At 37.6% G+C, this 25,378-nt stretch overlaps 1 protein-coding gene across 11 annotated transcripts in view; it reads right to left on the minus strand.

The window, feature by feature from the left end:
* Nucleotides 1-1,152: 1,152 nt before the first annotated feature.
* INO80D (INO80 complex subunit D) overlaps nt 1,153-25,378 on the minus strand; it is a 75,394-nt gene continuing 51,168 nt past the window's right edge. For 8 of the 11 annotated variants that reach the window (XM_036253750.1, XM_036253743.1, XM_036253744.1 and 5 more), the window contains 5 exons: nt 20,781-20,890; nt 18,749-18,882; nt 12,965-13,182; nt 12,093-12,250; nt 9,177-10,585 (listed from right to left, as the gene is read on the minus strand). In XM_036253750.1, coding sequence (XP_036109643.1) covers nt 9,420-10,585; nt 12,093-12,250; nt 12,965-13,182; nt 18,749-18,882; nt 20,781-20,890 — 1,786 coding nt within the window. In that variant the 3' untranslated portion in view covers nt 9,177-9,419. Of the gene's footprint in view, nt 10,586-12,092; nt 12,251-12,964; nt 13,183-18,748; nt 18,883-20,780; nt 20,891-25,378 lie in introns of all 11 variants that reach the window. The other 3 variants (XM_036253753.1, XM_036253752.1, XM_036253742.1) reach the window with 1 other exon arrangement.

A 25,378-nucleotide genomic window follows, 5' to 3' on the forward strand; every position in this document is an offset into this window, starting at 1 on the left:
TTGAAGTTGTGGAGAATAAGAATTAAATATATGTCAAGTGCATGCAGACTTGGAGTCCTTTCAAAAAAAAAATATGGGAAGACCTTTAACTAAATAAATGCAAAACATGCTTAAGACAGCTCATGAGAGTGCTGCCTTCCCTCAAAGATGACTTTTGAACAAGGCAGAATAACAATTAGGTGATATAGTTCCCTGCAGCAAGAGAGTAGTTAACATCCCCCAGGCAAAATGGTCTGGATGATTATTATTTATTAATGAAAGGAAGAGGCAAATTGGTGAGTTAAGTTGATCCAGGAGATGCTGGATGGCATATACTAATGGAAATATTAGGACTGCTTTATAACTGAAATCAACAGGCTGGTTTGTGGTACGTCAGAGAGAAGAAAAATGCACAAGTTCCTCAAGTGAGTCTCCAGCTCCCCTTCTCCTATGGGAGAGATGGCATTTTTAAAATGACAGCCTCCCTTTCAATTTAAAAAAAAAAAAAAAAAAGGAAAAGGAAGATAAATAAATAATGCGTGGATGTCTTTAGATGAGAATTTTAAATGTTCTTTAAATAATTCTGATAATGTATTTTAAATCATTACATACAACTGCCATTGCAGTGACAATATTCCAGTAGGGGCAGCATTTTGCTAAATGTAAAAGATTGCCATTTAAAACTCATACATATACATGTGTATATACAGTATATCAACACCATTTATATACATATATATCTAGAGAGCAACATTTCATTGCCTTGAAATAGCTATATATCTACTCCCACAATATGTACTGAAGACATACTGTGTGAGTATATAGGAAAGTATATGTACACATGCTCCAACATGTATAAATACACTTTTGTCTGTGTGTGCATAAGAGCTTTAAAGGCACAATATATAGGGATGCAAGTTTTCTAGAGAGCTGCAGCAAAGTTAAACCAATGTCACAAATGTGAGAAAGCCAAAAGGAAATATAGCAGAATGCATTACATAAGAATTCATTAAAGCAGTTTCATCATGGGTAAAATGAGTTAGTTATAGAATTCAAGAGGCTTACATGTGACTATACGCTTTCCATTAAAATGAAAATGGTAAATCTGTGATTAAATAAAAGTAAAATAAAATTTTAAATGACAATAAATTAGGAAATAAACCTAACACTAATAGCAATCATAAAATCAAATTCTTTTTTTCAACTTAACTAAAATGTTCCAAAATTACCTAGGTAAAATTTTCAAATCAGTTTTGTTTGAATGCTAATTTTTGTTTGTTTCTGAGACAAAGATGAACACCCAATTCTCAAAATTACTATAGAAAGTATTACAAAATTGTGCACCTTCTGGGAAATTTCAGAGATAAAGATCTTTAAAAGAGACAATTGAGAAGTTAATGAAATACACTTAAGACAAATGCTTCTGGCTAGAAAGGACACAATAAAGGAGAACAAACACAATGAAGTGTTTTAAATGTTGAAAGACTGACTTAGAAGGTAGTGAAGATGAACAGTGGACTTGGCAAGTAAGAACAGTTCTAACAGAAATTCAATGATAATCACCATAAACAAGACTATAGTCCAAAGGACTTCTTCCCTCTTAGTGCGCTCTGATGGTGGACTCTCGGCTGTCACCGCCTCCTGCTTACTGCAATCCAGAGTTCTCCATAGATATATAATCTTGCTTAACAAAGGCTGTTTCTCTATTATACACACACATTTTTTTAGGGAAATATATGTATATAGCTTTATCTATACACACGTGTACATATAGATTTATACAAATGTATAAATAAACAATAATACTTCTCAATCTTTCCATTGACAAGGCAAGTTCACATTCAGCAAAGTGCCACCACATCCCATATACACATCTCTATACAGATATACACAAAGGGTCTATTTTCACCCTTCAATTAGGGGGACTTTATTCTAGTGAATCCCATTAATCAGTAACTGAAGGGAGAAATGGCACCAATACAAACTCCCTTCTTTCATTTGCATGCATATGTACAAGAAATATGCAGATTTTAAAAAATCCATAAAGCAAGAGTGAATGGAACTGGGAGATGCTGTAAAAATACAACTGTAAAAATAATATATAAAGCTTTCCTAGTTCTTGACTATATATAAGATGAATGAGGCTTCAAAGATAACTACAAATTCAGGTGCATTATCGGAGGTTGTTTTGACATATTTTTAAGTACATGATTTTTTAAATATTAAAAATAAATGTGACCGGAGCATTTAATAACAACTCTAGTTCTGACTATTTTAGACCACCAGACAAACCAGTAATGAATGTATAGCAAAATGGCAAATCTCAAAATATGGGAATGTTTAATTCCATATGAATCAAGTCAAGGGTAGCATATTTTTTCCTATAGCCAAAATATGGGGGCGGAGGGCACGCTGACTTCAAAAATAATAGCACAGCTAATTTTTTCTTCGTTTTTGAACATAACTGAAATCATCTCAGTTTTGAAATATGCATGGTGAGATGATCCCAACAACTCTTTAGACAAAGCAGCCCCTTCAAAAATTGGCATTCTTTATAAAAGGCCTATAATTTTCTTAACTTCACCAAGAAAAGATGATCAATAGTATTTTCTAACTCAGAATATGAAGAAATCTATTAATGTAAATAAAGATTCAACCAATCTCTGGTCCCATCACCCCAATAGATAAATATAGCTCTGTCTCTCTCGTTTTTATGCTCAAAAGTAAGAGGCTGGTCTTAGAACCTGCTGTTACTCAGGTCATTTTAAAAACATGGCATAATATAAGTTAATCAAAATGTTAGAATAAAATACACATGATATCAGAGCTAGCCTTTTAACATAAGATAACATGAAGAATTTGGTGTATTTATCCAACAGAGACACTTGAGAAAGTAATTCCAATACCCTCAACTAAATAAATCATATTTCTACAATACATTCTGTTACCTTTCCCTATTTGTACTAAAGCACACATTCATCTCTCGCACATGTGCCCCCAATGTATATTTTTGCATGTGTGTAAAAACACAGACATATACATGCACACAAGTAATTTAATTCTATTTTTAAGTCACAGTGGGAATTCCTTAGTGAGGAGGGGTTAAAAGGTTCCTGAATAAGACACTGAGAACATCTAGATTTATTATTTTCTCTATTTTACTTCCCAACTTACAGAATCAACTGTAAATTAAAGAATAAATCCATAGGAAATAAAAGAGGTCTTAAAAACTTAGTTTACAAATTCCAGCTACAGTAGTTGGGAATTTTACTTGATCTATGTATTTCTATTTACCCTGTAACTAAGCTTCTAGCCATCGTAAGTGTAAACCACAGATCATTTACTAAAGAAACATGATTCTCAACAGTTCTATGAGCAGTAATAAATGGTCTAAAGGTGTTCTACATTTTGAGGCCCCAGGATATCCTTTTATTTTATACATCTGCAAGGTAGCAAAGGATAGCTATACACCTTGACACGGCAGAGATCCAGTGTAAAAAGGTGCTTCACTAGTTTGTTTTGTCAAAAAAATAAAAAATAAAAAAAAAAGCTCATATATAGTTTTTTAGCTATTAAACACATAGGCAACATAACTCATTACACTCAATACAGCTTTAGTATAAAACTTATAATTTATGAGGTGATGTTAATAGCATAAATTAATATACCTTTTCTCTTAAAATCTACAATAAGTATTCTGAAAGCTCATCAGGGAAGGAGATTTTTAAATAAAAGTTTTAAAGCTGTGCATGATGGGAAAGGATTCTGTATGCTGAAGCTGAGATGAGAGGCTGAAGGAGAAAGGAAACGTCCTATGCAAGACACTGTGGGCTAGGAAACCAAATGTTTTCTCTTCCTTGCGCTCTCTTCAATGATGAGTCACCTTTAGTTTTTTGAAAACTATTTTCGTATTTTAAAATCTGCCCTAATTTCCACGAGGAATCCCTGAGACATACTCAACAATGTACAGTGAAAAGAACTATCACTGTTGAGAGGAACTGATTCAACCCTTCCAAGCAGGTGAAGACAGTGTCCATCACTTCCACACTACTCCGCTGGAGCCCACTGGACCTGAACGAGGTGGAGTCATTTCAGGGCAAATCAGTCTATTCCCCAAGTCAAAGCAATGGTGAGGCATTTAGCTGCACTGGAGCCTTCGGCACTGCATGTTGAAAAAATTTCCAAGGGGTACTTTGGGTGCATACAGAGCTTACTTCAGTGGTCCCCAGCTTAAAAAAATAAACAAAAACAAAACAAAAAAACAAGTGAAAGAAGAGGATTCTGTTACTCTTCGGCCAGGATCGGCACAGACGGGCGTGCACGGCAGGCCTGGACGGCCAGGGCGGGCGCGCGGGCGCTCGAGGACTGGGGTGGGCCGGGCAAGCGGGCGGAGGGGAAGGAAGGAGCGCTCTGCTGCCCGGCAGAGCTGACCAAGAAAGAGTTGGACAGGTTTTCTCTTACAAGGTTGTCTAGCAGACTAAACTTTAGATCAGCAAAAACTCTGCCATTGAAAGGAACCAAACATTCCCAAGATCTAGGAACCTAGGATAAAGAAAGTCATACCAAAGTTGTGCTCTCTCTGATGTCACAATCCCTTTCATTAGCTCTGTATCACAGTGCAGAGAGAGGAAAGCTAACAAACAGTTAAGAGCTGGAGTGACAAGAGAATCTTTGCTATTTGGAAATAAGGCTCTTTAAATTTGTCCCACAATTTAGGCATTAATAATACTGGTTACTAGGAGAGACGTAATTACTCATTTGTTTTACGTTTTCTTTCCTCACTCACTGGTCAGGGAAATTAGTATGTTCTTCGCTGGTATTTTATTACAAATCTTTTGAATGATAGCATTTAAAATGTTAATCTACTAAACATGGATTTTGGATCCCTCCAGAATATATTGGAAAGCTTATAAAATTCAAGATATTTAGAAGTCATGAAATTGTTTTACCTTTCTATAGAATGCTAGCGAAGATCAATTATTTTCAATGTATTTAGAGGGGAAAAAAAATCCATGTTCTATCAGATATGTACTCCTATCCCCCACCCCCAAGAAATATATGTCTTGTCGGGAAAAAAGTCCTTGGTGTGATGTAGGCGTTGGTGATAGAAGAGATACAAGTGAAGACTGTTTGGGAGGACTACATTTTCTTTCTAGGAGTTCTTAAAATTACCTCAATAAACTAGGGAGTTCTGTTGACCATTTAGAAGACCAGTAAACATTAGATTATTCTATATATACCAGGTTAAAAATATAATTGAATGTTAAAAGAAGGCTAAAAAGAAAGGATGAAGAAAATGCAAACTCGACACCTAAATTTTTTTTAAATGAATTTCAAATCTATTAAACAATTAGTTTAGTGTTATTAATAGCCTCATCTTTCTACAATACCAATCCACAAGTTTTGAACTAACCTGGAGAAACGGTGATTGCCTCACACAGTCACTGGAGATGAAGCCTACCAACCACAATCCCCACCCCCACGCCGCAAGCGCACAAGAGGGCTGCAGGCAAGGATCAGTGACCAGACAGCATGCCCTTCCCTGCAGGTGCGCAAATTCTAGTGTGAACTGATAAAAACTGGTATAGGTCAACAGAAGTATAAAATCTTTCACATAAGAGAATTGTACCTATAGGGTACCTATGTATTATAACAAACACTGTTTCTTTCCAAATCAAAGAACTGTCTTTGCTTCTCTGGATTGTGATCATGGATTGAGAACAATAAGGAAAAGCTTTAGTGTTAGTCACAGAAAATGAGGATTCCTAACTTGCAGTTGAGAGACTGGGCTTATTTAAGAAATAATTCTTATACATAATTATTTGGCAAAGATAAATTATTAGCTTTCTTTAGCCTGAAGCCACTCAGGCTAACCTACAATTTTAAAGGAAAAAAAAAAATCCAACTTTATCTCCCTACCTACTATTTGCTTCTCATTATAGTCTTTTCGTGGAGGGACACTAGACACATGCTGTATGCCAACATGAAATTGCTCAGGAAGTCATTTATAAAGCAGTCATATCTCACATGGTAGGTTACTAGAGAAAATAATCCTCCACTGTATAAGCTATGTGATGAGAATTAGAAAACCTTTTCATTGCATAGTCTGTCACTTGGTGGGTCAAGTGTAATTGCAATTAACTATCGTGAATTGTTTACTAGCTACATAACCTACACAGGTGTGCAAATTGCTAAGCCATTTTTAACAGAGGAAAAAACAATGTCTTAAGTACTTTAATTAAAATAATATTAACAATTATGTAGAGAGAGAGTAAAGGAGAGAAAACATCTTCTCTTCAAATGCTGTAGATCACACACAGCCAATGAATATCATACATTAGAATGGAATTTAGTTTTTCAGAACACAGATTGTATCCATTAACTGCAGCAACTTTGAAAATAAAATCACATTAACACAATCTAACTGGCCTTTACAAATGGTCCCAAAGAACTGCAGAAACAGAGTGAACCTTCTTTGCCACTACTTCTCATGAGTTTAACACTAGAGTAAAAGCTACTTCCACCTAATTAGGACCTTATATAAAATTTGTTGTTGATTCCAGTATTGCCTTATTATAGCATAAGTGCTATTTTAAAAGACACTAATTTTCATACTTCTGGAGTAAAAAACACTTCATTCCTTTCTTTACATAGTAATAGCAAACCTACTACTAATAGACTAGGATTGCTCCATTAGCTACAAGAAAAATATAATCATATCTCTGGGTTCACAGATGTTCTCTCTTCCAAAAAGGGACTCAAGAAACAGCAAGAGCAAAGCAAACTGCAAGCTTGGATATTAGTTTTGAAGTAGGTAAAATGAGGAAAGTTTTGTTTTGTTTTGTTTTGTTTTTTACTAATTCCTCAAGCCTACACTGGGTACTTTCTATAGGTGCCCTTTCTCCAGCTATCGTAGTGGACATCTAAACAAAATGAATTTACTCCAAGTTTTTGGTGTGAAGCTGTAACTGGCAACATTCCTGATCATTTCTTGCCTCCTTACTAGAAAGCAGAAAAGGGCTTTTAAATGCACATAAAACAGAAAATTGCAAACAATAAAATGTGCAACTTACTGCAAACTCAGTTTTGATAACTGAAGAATTTTAAGCAGCTACCTTGGAGGACAAATAGCCAGAAAAGTTCAAATTGACTACCTGTGACTTTCCCTCTGCTGTCAAAGAAGGGTTGATAGGAACGTTAATGTGCTGCTCCGCTACGACCTTTAATTAGTACACAATGGAGACAAAACCAAATCGCTGGGAATGGACAGTTATTACAATGGGGTGTGAAGAGTTTAGCAAACTAAATGACACTTTTGAGCAGAGGTAACTACTCAATCATTTTGTTACAGTACATTAAAATAAAAAAGCTTACTAACATAGGTTCACAGGTGAGAAATATTCAAATGATTTGTTCTCACCATTCAGAATAGAAATTTATGGTGATACCAAATATAATTTTGCTTTGTGACATAATTTATAATTTAGAAATTTCTCAATCTGCAAAAAAGGCAAAGCTATTAAAAATAAATCTTCCAATCAATTATCATGATCTAAAAAAAACTAAATATATTACAAACATACTTTTGGCCCACAAAAAGAAACTTCAATAAATACAAAATAGGGCATATAGTGATTTCTTAGCCATGTGACTTCCCCTCTGTAATCTCAGTCACATGGTATCTGCATAATGCCTGCTGATCACCATCATTCCTTTAAAAAGCAGAGAAAGAAAAGCTTTCAAAAGAAGGGATCGGTTACAAGTAGCATGGCATAAAGAGAATACATATAGGAAGTAGGAAAATACATCCAAATCTTTACCTATTGAAAAGAAACTAAGATCAAATATTCCCTGACAAATGAAGCATTATATCACATCATTAATAGATATGTTCTCTCTACTTATCTTTTAAAATATATATATGTTAAATTAGACTAGACTCAGGTATAAATAGCCAATGGTACCTCAGGGGACAGTAAAATGTCTCAGCAAAAGCAGAGGACAGATGCCTTTAAAATCTAGGTCCACCCTTCTGGGGGAGGGGCAAGGGCTGGGGAGAAGGCAGATAAAAAGAAAACTCACATATTCATTTCATAGTCACCAATTTACTAAACTACCCAATATGATTTTTTAAGCCTAAAATCCTGGTACTTTAAGACAATTTCCCAAAACTTAAACCTAAGCACTTAAATTATTTTAAAAGTACCAAAGAGTGGGTAAAATTTATGTCTCATTTCCATAATCTGCTTTGAAAGAAACTTTAAAATGTGTATCCTTCAGATATTACATATCACTTCACAACTGGTACACTGATTCTACAAGTGTCTTCAACATTTTACATATCTTACCAAAGAATCACTACTGTAAACATGAAAAATTCAAAGCAAAAGACAGATCAAGAAGTTCACAGATGCCATCTTTCCAAATCTATCTGGCCTATCCTGCTTTTCACATCGCAGTATTTTCTTCAATTACATCTTGCGAACATATTCCACGACAGAGGGATTTAGGAACAAATGCATGTCTAAAAGGCAGTATGCCCAGCAGACCTCAGCATCTCAGCAACCCTGCAGTCATTCCAGGCAAGCTTTTCACGACACCCCCACAGCACTGACATGAATTCAGCTTTTTGCGTTTCCGGCTAAACTTAGCAGAAAAGGGTTGTGCTATTCACATGACCAGACCATCACCCTCTCTATTCAGGAAACTTAGTTAACTCAGTGGGAAAGAATGACCGATGTTATTAGGGTTATGAGGTGTGGGAAAGTAGTAAGAGCCTTATATACTCATTAGGGGGAAAAAAAGATTAACAACGGGACAGCTGCTTCCTGCCCTGCACAAAAACACACGCGTGGGCGCACACATACACACAGGCAGTCAAAAGACTAATTTTTTTCTTTTTTAATTAAACATGATCACGATTAGGAATGGAATCCTGGCCTCACTTGGCATTTAGCAGTTGGTGCTAAGTCAGAGCCTTGATCAGCCTCCACACACCATTTGCCACGTCTTACACACAGGGACTCAATTAATAGATTCATTCCATCTAGAACCACCTATGTAAAGACCTGGTAATAAAATGGAAAGCATTGATCTGAATACTAGGAAATAGTAAAGGGCACTGGTAATCTGAGGTATCTTCCACTTCTAGGACTTGCTGCTAAAAGTCAACTCTATCCAGTCACTGTGCTGAGCCACTAAAGAAAATGGGGGAGAGTGAACCTGCCAGGAGGGAATGAGCACCAGTGCAAAGGAGCACATGTGAACACTGAAGCAAGGTCCACTGCCGGGTCACTCGTTTAACTGGAAAAGGGAGTTCCCCTCAAGTCCCCATCTGTTATTTTTAAAATCTTCTTTAGGAAAAGGGGAAGGGGTGATAAAGAGGAAACAAAGATAGAAAACACCAGGTTCCTCACCTGCCTGCAAACACACAGACACGCTCAGTTAGGGGAGGTAAAAGGAGAAGATGCATTATTGGTACTTGTAGCTGTGGCACCTGTTACTGTGAAGCCTGTAGGAGGGGCTATAGAGCTGTGGCTGGGCTGCAGGTCCTTAGGAATGCCACTGTGAGAACTCAGCTGGTGGCCAAAGGCTGCGCTGAACTGAGGGAGCTGCTGCTTGGGGGAGGTGGAGGCCATTAGTTCAGCAGAAGGCCCCATGCCACTGAAGCTGGTCTGTGGCAACCCCGGAAGCACGCTGGAGCTGCTGGGGGTCACGGTGGCGAAGGCAGGCTGTGTGGTCTCTGAGTTCGAAGTGGTGGGTGGCGTGGATAGGGAAGTGGAAAGAAGATGTCCATCTGCATCGAGAAGGTTGCTAAATGGAGAGTGATCTCCAAGGTTGACAGGAAGATTGCCCCAGTGAGTTCTGGGGTTTACAACTCCTCCAAGTGGCACCTCAAGTTGGGTTGGGAGCAAGTGCTGTGCCATGATGGGCATCTCTGCTGAAAAGGTAGCTGCCATATTATCACCAGAGTAGGATGTTGTGTGGGGAGAGGTGATATGGTCACTGTAGGGAGACGGCACGTGCTCACTATCATAATGGCTTCCATGGGGCGAGGAGTGTGAATGGTCACTGCTGTATTGCTGTCGTGAGGTGATTAGGTCATCTGCCTTGCTCAGCAGCTGGGCAGGATGTGGCCTCTGGGAGGCATGGCTGCCATCATGAAGTCCATGAAACTGTCCTGGGAAGGCTCTCTCCCCAAGTGCACTCTGGCTGATCAGAGTGGCAGAAGTAAGGCCAACGCTGGCTGGGGCAGAGAACTGCCCCTGGATCTGCCCTGCCAGGGGTGTAGGTGGGTTAGACAAGGTAGCAGAACGGAGCAGGTTCTCGTCCAGCTCTAGACTAGAAAAATTATCATGGACTATGCGCCCATTCAACAACTCCCCTAGGTCCGTGTTTACCTCTCGGCTCAAGGACTGAATTCCTGAAGCTCCAGTACCTGTGGAGAACACCCCTATTCCTCTATCTGACAACTCCTGGACTGGCACACCATCTGACTGGGTAAGTACCCCAATGGTACTCAGGCACTCGAGAGAAGTTACAGCCTGCAAGGCCCGTTCAAGTTCCTCAGCCTCTTCGGTCGTTGGGAGGAGGTCTCCATTCTTTCCTGAGTAAACAAAAGCCATCAAGTCAGTGGAGCTGTTATGTGCCTATACTACAAAACCCATACATTTGAATTGTCCTTGACAGCAGTCTATTCAACAGAGGACCTGTTGAGAAGAGAAGTCTGCAAGGATTGGACTTGAAAAAAGTGAAACATTAATCTGCAGGACAGGTATGAAATGTCAAACTGTCCTGGAGCTTGTAGCACATCTTCAGTTCATTTATAAATAAACTATCTTATCAAAGTGTTAGGAAGCAGACTTGACTTGGGGTTGTGCACACACAATATAATATAGAGATGATGTATCACAGAATGGTACACTTGAAATCTATATAACTTTATTAATATCACCCCAATAAATTCAATTTTTAAAAAGTGTTAAATTTTTAGGGATTCTAAGGGTTACCAATTTAAAAGTCCTGGTGACTATTTGAATATACATATGTTTTTACCTAAAGTTATATTAAAGCCATTAAAATATAAAATATATCCCATCAGTTCAGACAAAGCTGTGTAGGAGAGCCCACTGAGTTCTGCTTGTGGACTATTCCAGCTGGAGGGGCCGCTGTGAAAAACTAGGGTACAGAAATTCAAACCTGTATTTTAGCACAGCATTAGGGACTCAGCTCATTTCATAGGTTATCTTTTATAATGCTTTTGCATTGCTAACACTTCCCTCTCATTCTTCTCTCATTTTGAACTAATTTTCTTAAAATGGAAACCCATGAGCCGACACTGATTTCATTACCAATATTTTTAAAATCTATTGTTTGAAACTTGATTAATTTACCACAAAAATTTCCAGTTTCTAATAGTGAAAGGTACATTCTAAGAGTATAAAATATTTCCCATGGCCTGGCCAGTGTGGCTCAGTGGTTGAGCATCAGCCCATGCACCAAGAGGTCACAGGTTCAATTCTCAGTCAGGGCACATGCCAGGGTTTTGGGTTTGAGCCCCAGCAGGGGGCATGCAGGAGGCAGCTGACAGTTGTTGATGTTTCTCTCTCATTGATGTTTGTTTCTCTCCCTCTCTCTCCCCCACTTCCTATCTCTCTAAAATCAATAAAAATCATATTAAAAAAAAAAAAAGATTTCCCATGAAAGCATCAGAGAATTAGTGGGATTAAACAAACTTTTGGAAAAGTACACTTCAACTAAAGTACAGGGTGAGGTAATAAAATCAGGACAAGTTCTAAACAGCTTCAATAAACTCAAGTTTGAAATGTCTTTGCTCAAAAATAAATTCAAGTAAAATTAGTCATATTATAGAAGTGAAGTTATAAACCTATCGGAATATCTATCTGCTAAGTCTATATGTGGTTGAACTAAGTACACAATTCTTACCTTCTGAAAAGGGTAAAATAGCTTATGCAGCATCATATTTTCTATCTACAGTGGAAGACTTTATATATGAGGAGGAACACTTCAAACACTTTTCAAAAATGATTTCTTTCCCTTTTTAATAACTCACTTTAAAACCCAGTTTTCTTGAATGACAATACTGACCATACCTTCAAAAAAATCAAAATCCTGTAAGTCATCAGGTAGCCGAGGCAGGACATCCGAAAAGTCCTCCTGGTTCAATTCCAAGTCGTGTGGAATGTCAGTGATCTCATTGGCAATGTCATCCGGCAGCTCATCAGCACTCAGCTCCGGCGTGGACGGGCTCCTAGGGAAGATGGCACGGTTGGCCCCACCACTCCCCCTCTACCTGCATACCCGTGTCCCCCAAACAAGTTTCTCAAACAAGAAAATGGAAAATCCTAACTTGAAATGTCCCTTTTCCTATTTTAAGAGAAGGAAATTTTACAGCAAAAAGACAGACCTCACCATATGCAGTCACTTAATGGCTACAATTTTTACCCATGTATTAAGATAGCTATTTCAAGATAATATTTTTTACTTCAAATTAGTAGAATAAATTACAGTTTGGTGGTGTATCAAGTGTGTCTTAACACTTTTTAGAGGATTTCAAATCTGGTCAACATAAAAAAATTTTTAAATGAAATAAACACATGAAACTAAAATGTTTAGCTGAAACAGAAGCCTTGTTCATCTGGTCAAATATTTACCCCTGCCAAAACTAACAATGCATCAGAATACTTCTCTTGGGACATACATGGAATTTCTGTAACAGGAAAAACTGAGAGTAGACAATTAAATTCTCAATTTCAACATCTGCTCTCTTTGTTTTAATCAAAAGCTTTATTTCAGATATAACCCAATCAGATATTTGGTAATAATTGTGCAGAAAACTAAAAAGTTGAGGCCGATATACCAAGTGGCAATGTGTAGTCTGGTTTCGATACTAGAAACGGAAACGGAACGAGAAGTCCTGGGAGCGAGGACACGGGGGAAAGGTGAGCTCGGCGCGCTCACTGACCGGATCTGAGAGGCCTCCACTGGCAGTGAGACGCTGGCGGGCATGCTGAGGTTCCCTTGGGGGACTGCAGGGGGAATGGGCTTCTGGGGTCGGCGAGGTCCACGCCTTCGCTTCTTTTTGTGTTTTTTGGTAAGTGCAGGAGGCTTGGTTTTTTTCCTGGGTTTCCTCTGCTGCTGGTGCTGAACTTTACGGGAGCTATCGCCTCTCAAGAAATTATCCTTTGAAATAAATAAAGGGGTATTTTTAAATTGAGATTATTTGGGAAAAACCTAACAGCTACCTTAAAAAATACTTATATCTTTTAATATATCATATAATGCCTAAAACATACTGTATAATTAAAACTATGTATAATAAATTAAAACCTCATTTTTTATTTACCACAAATCAATTCAATATATAATGAATATAATTCATCCCACATTTAAAGACATTGTGATGGGTGCTGTAGCATAAAAATATTATTTTTTAACTATGTTTTTACTGATTTCTTAGAGAGGAAGGGAGAGAGAGATGGAAACATCAATGTGAGAAACATCGATCATCTGCCTCCTGCACGCCCCCTACTGAGGGTCGAGCCCACACCCTGGACATGTGCCCTGACTAGAAATTGAACTGGGACCTCTCAGTCCATGGGGCAATGCTCATCCACTGAGCCACACGGGCCGAGTGCATAAAAATATTTTAAAAATTTAATTTGTAGTCTCAAAAGACTAACTCTCCCATGGGGAAAACATGAATACAAGTATACATAAATTGGGCAATAGTGTTATAAACACCTTATATGAGGACACAAAAGAAAAATCAATTAACTTTTAGTTTTGTGGGGTTAAAGGGTAAGTTAAATTTTAAGTCACTGGGGTCAAGGGGAAGACCATTTTAAGCTAAATAAAATGGCATAAACCAGACAAAAAGAACAGCAAATAACTGTGTTTGACTGGTGCATGGGGCATTATAGAGGATGAAATAGAAAAGCAAGCCCTGGCCAGTTTGGCTCAGCGGTTAGAGCCTCGGCCCACGGACCAGAGTCAAGGGTTCGATTCCAGTCGAGGGCACATATTTTGGTTACAGTTTGGTCCCAGCTCTGGCTGGGGTCGTGCGGGAGGCAGCCAGTCCATGTGTCTCTCTCAAATCAATGCCCCCCCCCGCCACACACACACACCCTGTCTGAAGATAAATGGAAAAATATCCTCAGGTGAGGATTATATAAAAAGAAAAGAAAAAGATGGATACGTAGACCTGGAAATCATAACACAGTAAAAGTCCTTCAAGTAACTGACATGGGCCAGGGAGACCAGGGAAAGAGAGGAGACAATGGGGACACAGCTTTATAAAACTGCTGCAATTAAGTGAATAGGCAAAGAAAGAAGAACCAGAAACTGACAACATAACTAGCTCTTTTCAGCTGGCACCCTTATATGTGAATACCATATTTCATCCACTTCAAGATGCACATGTTAATACCTCTGCAACTGGGGAGCATTTTACACTAGTGTCATCTTACAACTGCTGTCAGCCCGGTGATGGTCATTATAGCTGGCATTGCCTACACACACGCTCTGAGTTGGTCACAGCTCTTTGTACTGTTATCTTTTGAATAACGTATATGCATTGTTGGTTTACATGTAGAGGAAAAATTGCTGTGTATGCAGAAAAACACAAAGGGCAGCAGGGTATAAAATTGTTATTAGTGAAGCAAAAACGTTCAGTATTGAAGAACTGACCAAAATTCCTTTTTTTAGTGCAAAACAAAAACCCAATGAGAAAGGAAAATAACCACAAAGAAGACAAAGCTGATTTATAGTGATGTAAGTAGAAAATACTGCCTTTCACAGGTCAAGTAATTCAGATGAAGGCAGAATGATACAGAAGATAAAATCTATGTCTAACGAAGTCTAAAGAAGCTATTTCAGTAAGTATAAAACAAAACTTTTTTAAGTGATAGAGAAATGCACTATACAGCATTTTTTCTTTCTTTATAGTATATAAAACGAGAGTGTTTTTACAACTAATGTCACCTTTGATTTAATGACTTCAGTAATAACAAAACTAAATACATAAAAAGAGAGTAGACAATATTATCTAAATAATAATAACAGCCCTGGCCGGTGTGGCTCAGTTGGCTGAGGTCATCCTGTGTACCTAAAAGTTGCTGGTTCAATTCCCAGTCAGGGCACATGCCCGTTATGGGTTCAGACTCCAGTCAGAATGCATACAGGAGGCAACAGATCGATGTTCCTCTCTCATACTGCTGTTTCTTTCTCTCTCTCTCTGTCTTCTCCCCCTCCCCCTTCCTCTCTAAAATCAATAATTAAAAAAAAAACACTAATAACTATTACTACCATCAAACAAATTCAAAACAAAAATAAAATCAAAGCAAATCTAAGATAATTTTAATCCCAGCCAACTACATGAATCCAAACAATTGCAGGTTCAAGTCAAAATGCACAAATTTATAAAACAACAAAAAAGTTGTTTCCCAGCATCTGTAGTTCTTTTTGGCTCAACACTTTTATTATGTTCATTATTTAATTCAACAAATAGTGACTGAGCAACTAGTAGTACCCACCAGGGTGGTAGACATCCATTCTAGGCTTTCCTTCTAGGACTAGTGCAGATCTTGGCCAGGAGGAAGCTATAGAACTCCAGCAAATGATATACAAGTCCTACTTGTAAGATACCCAGCATCATCTGGTTCTGGTTCTAGGCTTGTGTCTTACTCTCCTAAGCTTACGCCTCATAGCACAGCAACATTTTTGGTGGTGTGCCAGGTACTCCACACAGAACTGCCCATGACCAAAGCCCTGCCCCACTCTTGTTAGCCCCTCACTTAGCTCCTCCAGAGAGCTAGAGCTCCCATATCCTAGCTTTCCTAGTGCCAACTGTTCATTTACCCACACTACTACAAACCCTATTCACGCCCGAACTTCTCACTGTCTCTTTCCACTTACAGGCCAGGACGATGCATGCACCAACAAACCATCTGTTGTCTAGTCTAATACCTAATGAATTCCATGTTCTGTTTGCCAGCCTGGACATCCTGGGGCATGAGCCTCTTCTACCAGTGGTATTCTATCTACTGACCAAGTCTAGTTCCATCTGAAGCACAACCCCTCCTAGCTATGTGCCTAACAGTTAATTTATTCAATCAATAATTACTTAACGAGCATCTTTGTTCTAAGCACTGAAGATACAGCAATGAACAAAAAAATGTTCCTGCCTTTGTGACATTTACATTCTAGTAGGGAGATATAGGCAATAAACAAACTAATTAATAAATAACTAGTGTTAGCTAAAAAGTGTTAGGAAAGCCCTGGCCGGTTTGGCTCAGCGGTTACAGCGTTAGCCTGTGGTCCAGAGAGACCCAGGTTCAGTTCCCGCTAAGGACATATACCTCGGCTGCAGTTTGTCCCCAGCCCTGGTTGGTTGTGTGGGAGGCAGCCACTCGATGTGTCCCTTTCACATCGATTTTTCTCTCTCTCCCTCCCACTCTATCTGAACAAAAAATGAAAAAATGTCCTCGGGTGAGGATAAAAAAAAAGTGTTAGGAAAAAATTAAGGTAGAGTATGAGGATAAAAAGTGACAGGATAGAGGGGAGGTGGAAGACTTCTTTGATGAAGTGACATTGGACATTGTCAAAACTCAAAACTGTACATCAAAAGAGTGAATTTTAATATACATAAAATCAAAGAAAGTGGAATTCACACACACAACCCTCTCTGGCTGCTATGTGAACAATATACCTGGGTGCAGGGCGGGAGGTGGGGGCATGGCAAGAAGAAGGGAGACCAATTAGGGTACTGGCACAATAATCCAGGCAAAGATGGTGGTGGCTAAGGTTTGGATGGAAGCAATGAAGTTGACAAATGTCTTTGGGTTCAGACATAGCTGAAAGTAGGGCCAAAGGACCTACACAGTGTTTGTCACCCAGGAAGTCTCCCGCAGTGGCAGACTAATGAGTTACAAGTGTTTGCTATACACAGCTGTAATTTATAACTTAAAATAAAAGTAGCTCATACTATTGCAGATTCTGTAACTGCATTCAGAGAAAACACCGTTTTCAAAACTTTGTAAATATTTTTTAAAACCCTGATTAATAATTTATTTATAGTATACAAAATGTATATTATTTTACAACTAATTTTATTATAATAATTCAACCTTACGTTTGCCTACCTGAATTTGCCTAAGCAGGAATATTTAATCAGCTGAAAAAAATAAACTGCTTTCAATTTCTTTAAAAGCAGTCACATAATAATTGTTATTAATCAAAAACTCACTCTTATCAAGTCAATAAAGCAAATCCTTAAGTATAGCCTCCTTATTTAACAATACTTTCCTAGTCTTATTAGAAGTATGCTGAACAGCGTAACTTTAAAATCAAAATACACAACTGAGATCATTTACTTCAGTGGTTTGAAAACTGCAGTGCCCATATGACCAAAGGTCTGTGAATCATCAGTCCAGATCCACAGAAATGGTTCAAGAACACAGACATTAGTCCTTAATCATGACAAAGCCTGAATAAGCTAACAAAAGTATCTAAACTTTAAAAGTTTTTAAATTAAAATGGGAAAATTATTCAACATTTGTGTATGCAGTTTAGTATACAAATTTTCAAACTATATGGTTCATAAAGGAAATTAAAAAACAAAAGAGGTTCTTAGTAGAGGAGAAGCCATTGAATTAAATACATGGCAACTGAGGTTCAGTAAGAATGTGTTATAGCCCTGGACGTTTTGCTCAGCGGTTAGAGCATCGGCCCACGGTCCAGAGAGACCTGGGTTCGGTTCCCGCTAAGGGCACGTACCTCAGTTGTGGTTTGTCCCCAGCTCTGCTTGGGGTTGTGTGGGAGGCAACAACTTGATGTGTCCCTTTCACATTGAGGTTTCTCTCTCTCTCTCACTTCCTCTCTCTCCCTATCATTCTATCTGAACAAAAATGGTACAATGTCCTCGGGTGAGGATTAAAAAAAAAAAAAAAAGAATGTATTTTAGCCCTTGTTAAACATTTAGCTAATGGCAACAGCAGGATCACAACCTTCGACATTAAGTCCTGGCCACTTAGTTCCCCAGATGCACCCCTAAAAACTTACAGTGGGCAAGAACAGTCTTACTCAGCTTTTTTGTACAACTACCTCACACAATACCTTGCAAGTAGCATAATTCATTGTCTGATGGGCAAAAACAAAAAAATGCATTTATTTTAAATGATTACATACTTCAGACAGTTCACTAATTCAGACTTGTCTCTCCTCTAAATTATTCTGAATTAATTAGAGCTTATGATACTAACATTAACAAAAGCAATGATTAAGTTCAGTAGACTAACCAAAAGGTTTGGCTTTGGGCCAAAATTTTATCAACTATCCAAGACATTCACAGAACTGTATATAAAACAATAAAAGCCTAGAGAAATAGGGTAAAAAGGAACTTGGGAAATCTGCTAGGTACGAGAAAATGTAATTCAAGAAGAGGAGAGGTATAGAATAGGGATAGATATTAAACAAAATAACCATATTTAAGTAACTACCAAAACAGTGTTGTTGTTGTTTATAAATGAGGGTATAAAATTAATTCAATGAGTCATGACCAGCATTTTTCTTTTTTTAGGAAAATAGAACAGACTAGGAAATATCATGTACTAAAAGCATTGTTTCATAAAATTTGTTTCAGTGATTTATATACATATATAGTTTGTATTAAGTCACATACTATTCCCCACTATGGATAACTATCAAAAGTTGGAAAGCCTCTGCTGCAGAAAATAAAATCTGAACTTACCATTTTTTTGGCATGTTCTTCACACAAAGGTGTCTGGTGTGTGATGTCAAAAACAGGCACAGAGCACTGCTGTCCATCCGCAAACTTGGCCGTACAACTTGAGAAGAGCTGCTGAGAGCGGTTCAAGAGGATATCTGTGTTGTTGTTTTTTAAGTTAGGAATAAAACACACTGAAATACTATTTAATTTTTCAATTGTTATATAAAACTTTCTTCTTTCTTTACTTGTGTTAAGTATAAATTTTATTGTTCAGAAAAGCTAAAGAACCAATCCAACTACTGATATGGGGAAAGGATGACAGTTTTATCATCAGTATTTAACAGAAGATACAGCTAAAGGAGTCTATTTTGCTATTGGGCTCCTAAACACAACTCTTCTTTATGGTAACTGTGATTTCTGTTATTTGGAGCAGCAGGGTCATCTCCTTCTTAACAAACTTAACTCCTAAAAGTTCCACTATAATGGTTTAAAAACAAACAAACTTTCTTTTAAGGAAAACTTCTGCACATGATACTCATCAAGAATAAAAACACCTGAAACTAATACAAAATATTTAATGTAAATTGTAATAGAAAAAAATAAAGATTAAAACATAATTAGATGGCAAAAAATATAAATATATATATATACACATATGTAAAGATAGAACTCTAAAAAAATTCATCTACCCAAATTTGGATTTTTCATTTTATATTTCTAACACCATACTCAAACCTACAACTTACAAAAAACTACTTTTAAATCAAAACTGTATGCCGGGTCGGTATGGCTCAGTGAATTGAGCGGTCCCATGGACTGAGGGGTCCCAGGTCTGATTCCTGTTTCAGGGCACATGCCCGGGTTTCGGGCTTAGTCCCCAGCAGGGGGCATGCAGGAGGCAGCTGAATAATTTTTCTCTCTCACATCGATGTTTCTATCTCTCTCTCCTGTCCTCTCTCTATATAACACCAATACAAATAATACACACACATACTACTATTAAAACTGGAACATCAGCCCTGGCCGGTTTGGCTCAGCGGTTAGAGCGTTGGCCTGCGGTCCTGAGAGACCCAGGTTCAGTTCCCACTAAGGGCGCGTACCTCGGTTGCAGTTTGTCCCCGGCCCTGGTGGGTTGTGCAGGTGGCAGCCACTCGATGTGTTCCTTTCACATTGATGTTTCTCTCTCTCTCTCTGTTCCTCTCTCTCCCTCCCACTCTACCTGAACAAAGAATGGAAAAATGTCCTCGGGTGAGGATAAAAAAAAAACAAAAAACAAAAAAAAAAATGGAACATCAGCTTTACATCACCCACATTTTTAAGCACCCATAGTTTTAGCCACTAACTACATTTTTCCAAAATTTATTTTATATCTGTTAAGGAAGTATCTTCCTGTTTTTCTATGCTTTCATAATTAAGACTCTTCAGAAAGCCTTTACTGCATAGAAACTGCTGCTGAAAAAATTGTGAAAATACAACTCAAAGAATAGAAAGGAGGGCAAAAGTCAAACAGATAGTAGAGTAACTGTTACTATATATATTTTTAAAGTGCTACTCAATTTTAAATGTTTAATAAAAGTGAGAGCAAATAAGATTATATAACCAGCCTGAAGCCCTTACTATAAGTTTTCCTCAAGCATTTCCTGTCTGAAGATACTCTCTTCTTAGTCTGTGATGTTTATATTTTATTCATGTCAAATCAGCACTGTACTCAATACAAATAGCAAACTATTCCCACAGCAAAAGGTATACTGTAAAACTATATAACTTTCTTAGAAGATTAAAAACAGTTTTTGAACATTATGATTTGATTTTCCATCAATGAGTGTTACAGTTGCTTCTTACAGTCAATTTTGCTTATTGCAATGTGATTCTTGAGTAAATAACTGCAATGATATAAGCAGAAAAAATTATGCAGAGGATATGATGAAATTGTATAAAAATTATTTTAAATATTAAATAGTTATGATTTCAAAAGTGGTTCACTTGGCTTAAGCATGAAAAACACAGCCCTGGATGAGTTTTGAATGCACCCTCAGTTTGGTTCATAGGATACGTTGGAAACAATGTCTGGTGAATGGAAGGGCTTTGTTAGTGCACTGTTCACCCTTCACCGTTCCACTGCATGCTGCTGGTTCCACCTCCCTCAACTTGGTCTGGCTTATGCTAAGAAAGGAAAAAAAACAAACACAAAATTAATTTTTAAAAAATGCTTTAAGAATCTAGGATAACTTTTCGACACTATGTTACTACAATGTAACACCAACATCTGACCTCTCTAGATTCACTAAATATAATGTAAATATGGGTTACAATGACCAGGTCCATAGCTTCCCCAATCTATTGACAAAATAAATACTATAATAATTAGTTTCAACTATGCCTGTTTTCTTTTTATTAAAGTGATATTTTGCTTCCTTTCACTTAATGAAAAGACAGTAGAGAAAAGTGATGAAGAACATGAGACTAGCCCTAGCCGGTTTGGCTCTGCAGGGTTTGAGTATAAGAGCCCAAGAACCGAAGGGTCTCGGGTTTGATTCCCGTTCATGGGCATGTACCTGGGTTGCAGGTTGGATCCCCAGCCCTGGTCAGGGTCGTGCAGGAGGCAACCAATCAATGTTTCTCTCTCACACTGATGTTTCTCTCTCTCTATCTTCCACTCTGTCTAAAAATCAGTGGAAAAATATTCTTGGGTGAGGATTAACAACAACAACAAAAACAAAAAACACAAAACACAAAACACTAAATGAGTCAGAATCTGGTCCTGAATATCAGCTCTACCTCTTACTAGCTGTGTGACCTTGGCCAAGTTACTTAGTCTTGCTTAAGTCTCAACTTCTGTGATTGTAAAGTGAAAATAAAAGAAAAGATAACACATCTAAAATATTTATCAATACAGTACACAGCATGGTACATAGTAAACAGTTCATGTTGCTAGTTTATTATTATCAACATCATTAGATTTTGGCCATGTCTAGCTGCTAAACAGTAAATCTGCAAAAAAAAATTGATCTAATACATTGAGGAAAGGGATACTAATATGTAGACATGGCTTTGCTTCTCACAAAATGCACTCATTTTGTACATTTTTTAAAACTTTCTATTATATGTCCAATTTTCACTAAATGCTCTTTTCGCTTTGTACATTAAATATTTAAATATTTTAATCTTATTTTTAAATGTTATGAATAGGCAATGTTGTTCACATGGTTCCAGAAAAAAATCAAGAAATAGAAAGCTAAGCAGTGAAGAATCTCCTTTCCAACCTTATCCTGATTTGCCAGTTCCCATTCCCTCTAAAAATAAGTGTTCATCATTTTATTAGTTTGTGGATCATTCCATAGTTTTATACAAACATAAATATATAATACTTAAATTCTTAGAAGTACAAAAACTATGCTATGTGATTCTATAAAGTATCACAAACTATTAAGCCTTTACACATGTCTAAGTACAAAGAATCTACTTACTGCATTGAGCCACAAGCCAGATATTAAATATAAAAAATCTATGAATTGTTTCTAGTATCTTTCTAAGGATTTCAATGGGATGATTTACACTAATTAGAGAAAGTCATACAAAATCTAAATTGCATATGACTTTATGTAATATCTAAATTAAATAATATTTCTATTATATTTATGACTTTCATAGAAACTACATATGCAAACAGTAACCAGGTGCTGCCACAGAGGTGGCTTTAATTAAGATTTGTCAGGATCACTAAAGTGGGGAAGTAGATCATTAAATTTAGTCCTGTGAAAAGGATTCAGGTAAATGAAGCTTTACTACTTTGGTAGCTAAGCCCAAATTTTCTTGGTCTAGATTTAAACAGAAGGTACCTCTTTCTACTGAATGGATAATTTTTGTGGAACACTAATAATTTACTCAGCCACCTACTGAACCCAGTGCACAACATATTCCCTCATTTTCTTTATCCTAGACTTAAAAAAAAAAAAAAAACCATTGGGCCCAGCCAGTGTGGCTCAGTGGTTGAGCATTGACCCATGTACCAAAAGGGAGCCAGTTCGATTCCCAGTCAGGGCACATGCCCAGGGGGGGCATGCAGGAGGTGGCCAATCGATGTTCTCTCTCATCGATGTTTCTATCTCTCTCTCCCTCTCCCTTCCTCTCTCTGTAAAAGCAATAAAAATTTTAAAAAATTAAAACTTCATTTTTTTTCATTGATTTTTTTCCCCTTTAGAGAGAGAGGGAGGGAGGGAAAGAGAGAGAGAGAGAGAAACACTGATGTGAGAGTAGAACATGGATTGGCTGCCTCCTGCACGCCAGCCACCGAGGATCAGGCCCACAACCTGGGCACGTGTCCTGATCAGGAATGGAACTGGCGACCTTCCAGTGCGCAGGATGATACCCAACCAAGTAAGCCACACAAGCCAGCGCTGGTTTCATTTTTTAAAATCACCAATATTGCCCTGGCTGGTGTTTCTCAGTGGTTAGAGCATTGGCGTGCACACCAAAGGGTCTCAGCACATACCTGGGTTACAGGTTCAATCCCTGGCCTGGGTCAGGGCATGTGCGGGAGGCAACCAATTGAAATGTCTGTCTCACATCAATGTTTCACTCTCTCTCTCTCCCTCACCCACCCTCCCTTCCACTCTTTCTCTTAAACAAAAAAAAAGAAGAAAATCAATAGAAAAAATATCCTTGGGTGAGGATTAACAAAAGAATAAAATCACCAATAGGCCCCATCTCACCAGTCTATCTCAAAATAAAGCCAAAGTCAAAATTCCAATATCCCCATGGATAATTAAGGTAAAAATGTCTGATATGATGTTAGATATATTTAATATCAAAAAAATCCCAATAAAACAAAGGGGGAACTACAAAATGTTTTGATATTTTTAATATGAAAAAAATTACTATTGGTTTCCCTTTTGTATGCTCTACTGGAGTCCCCATTAACACTGAAGGTTCCACACAACACTAGTCTCTGTAGGCGTATGGGCTACAAGATACTTAAATTTCAGTTTACATACTTTAAGATATTTCAATGGCTTATTCCACATATTCACCAACAAATATGATAAAGTTGTTAGATATAAAAGAGTATCTTAATGTTATTCAATTTATATCCAAGCTATATTTTTAAAAATACTTATTAGCCCTGGCCGGTTTGGTTCAGCGGTTAGAGTGTCAGCCTGCGGACCAGAGTCCCAGGTTCAGTTCTTGCTAAGGGCATGTACCTCGGTTGCAGTTTGTCCCTGGCCCCGGTTGGGGTCGTGTGGGTGGCAGCCACTCGATGTGTCTCTCTCACATCGATGTTTTTCTTTCTCTTTTCCCCTCTTTTCCTCCCACTCTATCTGAAGATAAATGCAAAAATGTCCTCAGGTGAGGATAAAAAAAAAATAAGTAAGTAAATAAAAAATAAAAATACCTATTATGAGGTAGCCATTAAAATTTAGAGTTCTAAAATATTTAACAGCAACTTTCAAAATGTCTTATGTGAAGCTAGTCTTTGATAGCAAATATATCCAATAGAGGGCATTACCAAACTGAGAGGCGAATTTTATGAGCCTACAATATAATGTAAAGTAGTATGATTCCAGCACACTGTTATATGATCATCAGCGAAGCACCGGGCAATGCCTTTTTTTTTTTTTTTTTTACTAAATATGGATGACATAAACCAAAAGACATCAAATAAATTTGAAAACTGTAGAGTTTTGTAATACTTAATTATCATAAAATATTTCTAAAGAAAAATATCACTAAAGGTGGTTTGGGAGATGTTCTGAAAAGAAAGTGATTGATTCTACCAGGTTAAAACAAAAAACAGATAAACAGAGTTTTCTACATAAATACCAAATTGTCCCAAACTCACATTATAGTCCTTTACATCTTTGACAAAGTCATAATACACTAGACAATATCTACAATGATCTACATACAGATTGCTTTACAGTGAACAGAACTTGGGTTTCTACTGAAATCATATACTGAAGAGCATTATATAATATCGATATTAGATATTTAAAAACCTATGTCAAACTGAGTAAATTCTTTCAACAAATAGACAACAGATGTCTCAGCACTTGTTCAAATCTATTCATTTGTTCATCAACACTGGACATTTAAGGACGAAATGTACATTGTTCCTTAGAGACAGACATTAATATAGGTATAAAATATACAGTGAAGCAGCAGACCTAACATAGTCAAGGAATACAGAAATGTTTCTCTGAGGAAGGCAAGTTTCTGAATATGCAAGCTAAGACCAAAAAGATTTCCCTCCCCTATAGAGGATTGGGAGCTCTATGAATGAGTAAGGGAAAACATTGTATGTGAGCTGCAGTCATTATGTAGGTATATTAGATATGCATAGTACATAGTTTCAAACAATTCTAAATATACCAAGAAGCAAAAAACTCTTTTTTTTTAATCCTCACCAGAGGACATTTTTGCATTTATCTTCAGATACAGAAGGAGGAAGCGGGGGGCGGGAGACCATCGATGTAAGAGACACAAAGAGTGGCTGCCACTCACACAACCCCAACCAGGGCGAGGACAAACTGCAACCGAGGTACGTGTCCCTTAGCGGAACCGAACCCGGGACTCTCTGGTCCGCAGGCTGACATTCTAACCATTGAGCAAAACTGGCCAGGGTGGGGAAGCAGAAAACTCTTAAAGGCATAG

This window comes from Molossus molossus, unplaced genomic scaffold (genome assembly GCF_014108415.1).
Source record: "Molossus molossus isolate mMolMol1 unplaced genomic scaffold, mMolMol1.p scaffold_m16_p_11, whole genome shotgun sequence".
Lineage (NCBI taxonomy): Eukaryota > Metazoa > Chordata > Mammalia > Chiroptera > Molossidae > Molossus > Molossus molossus.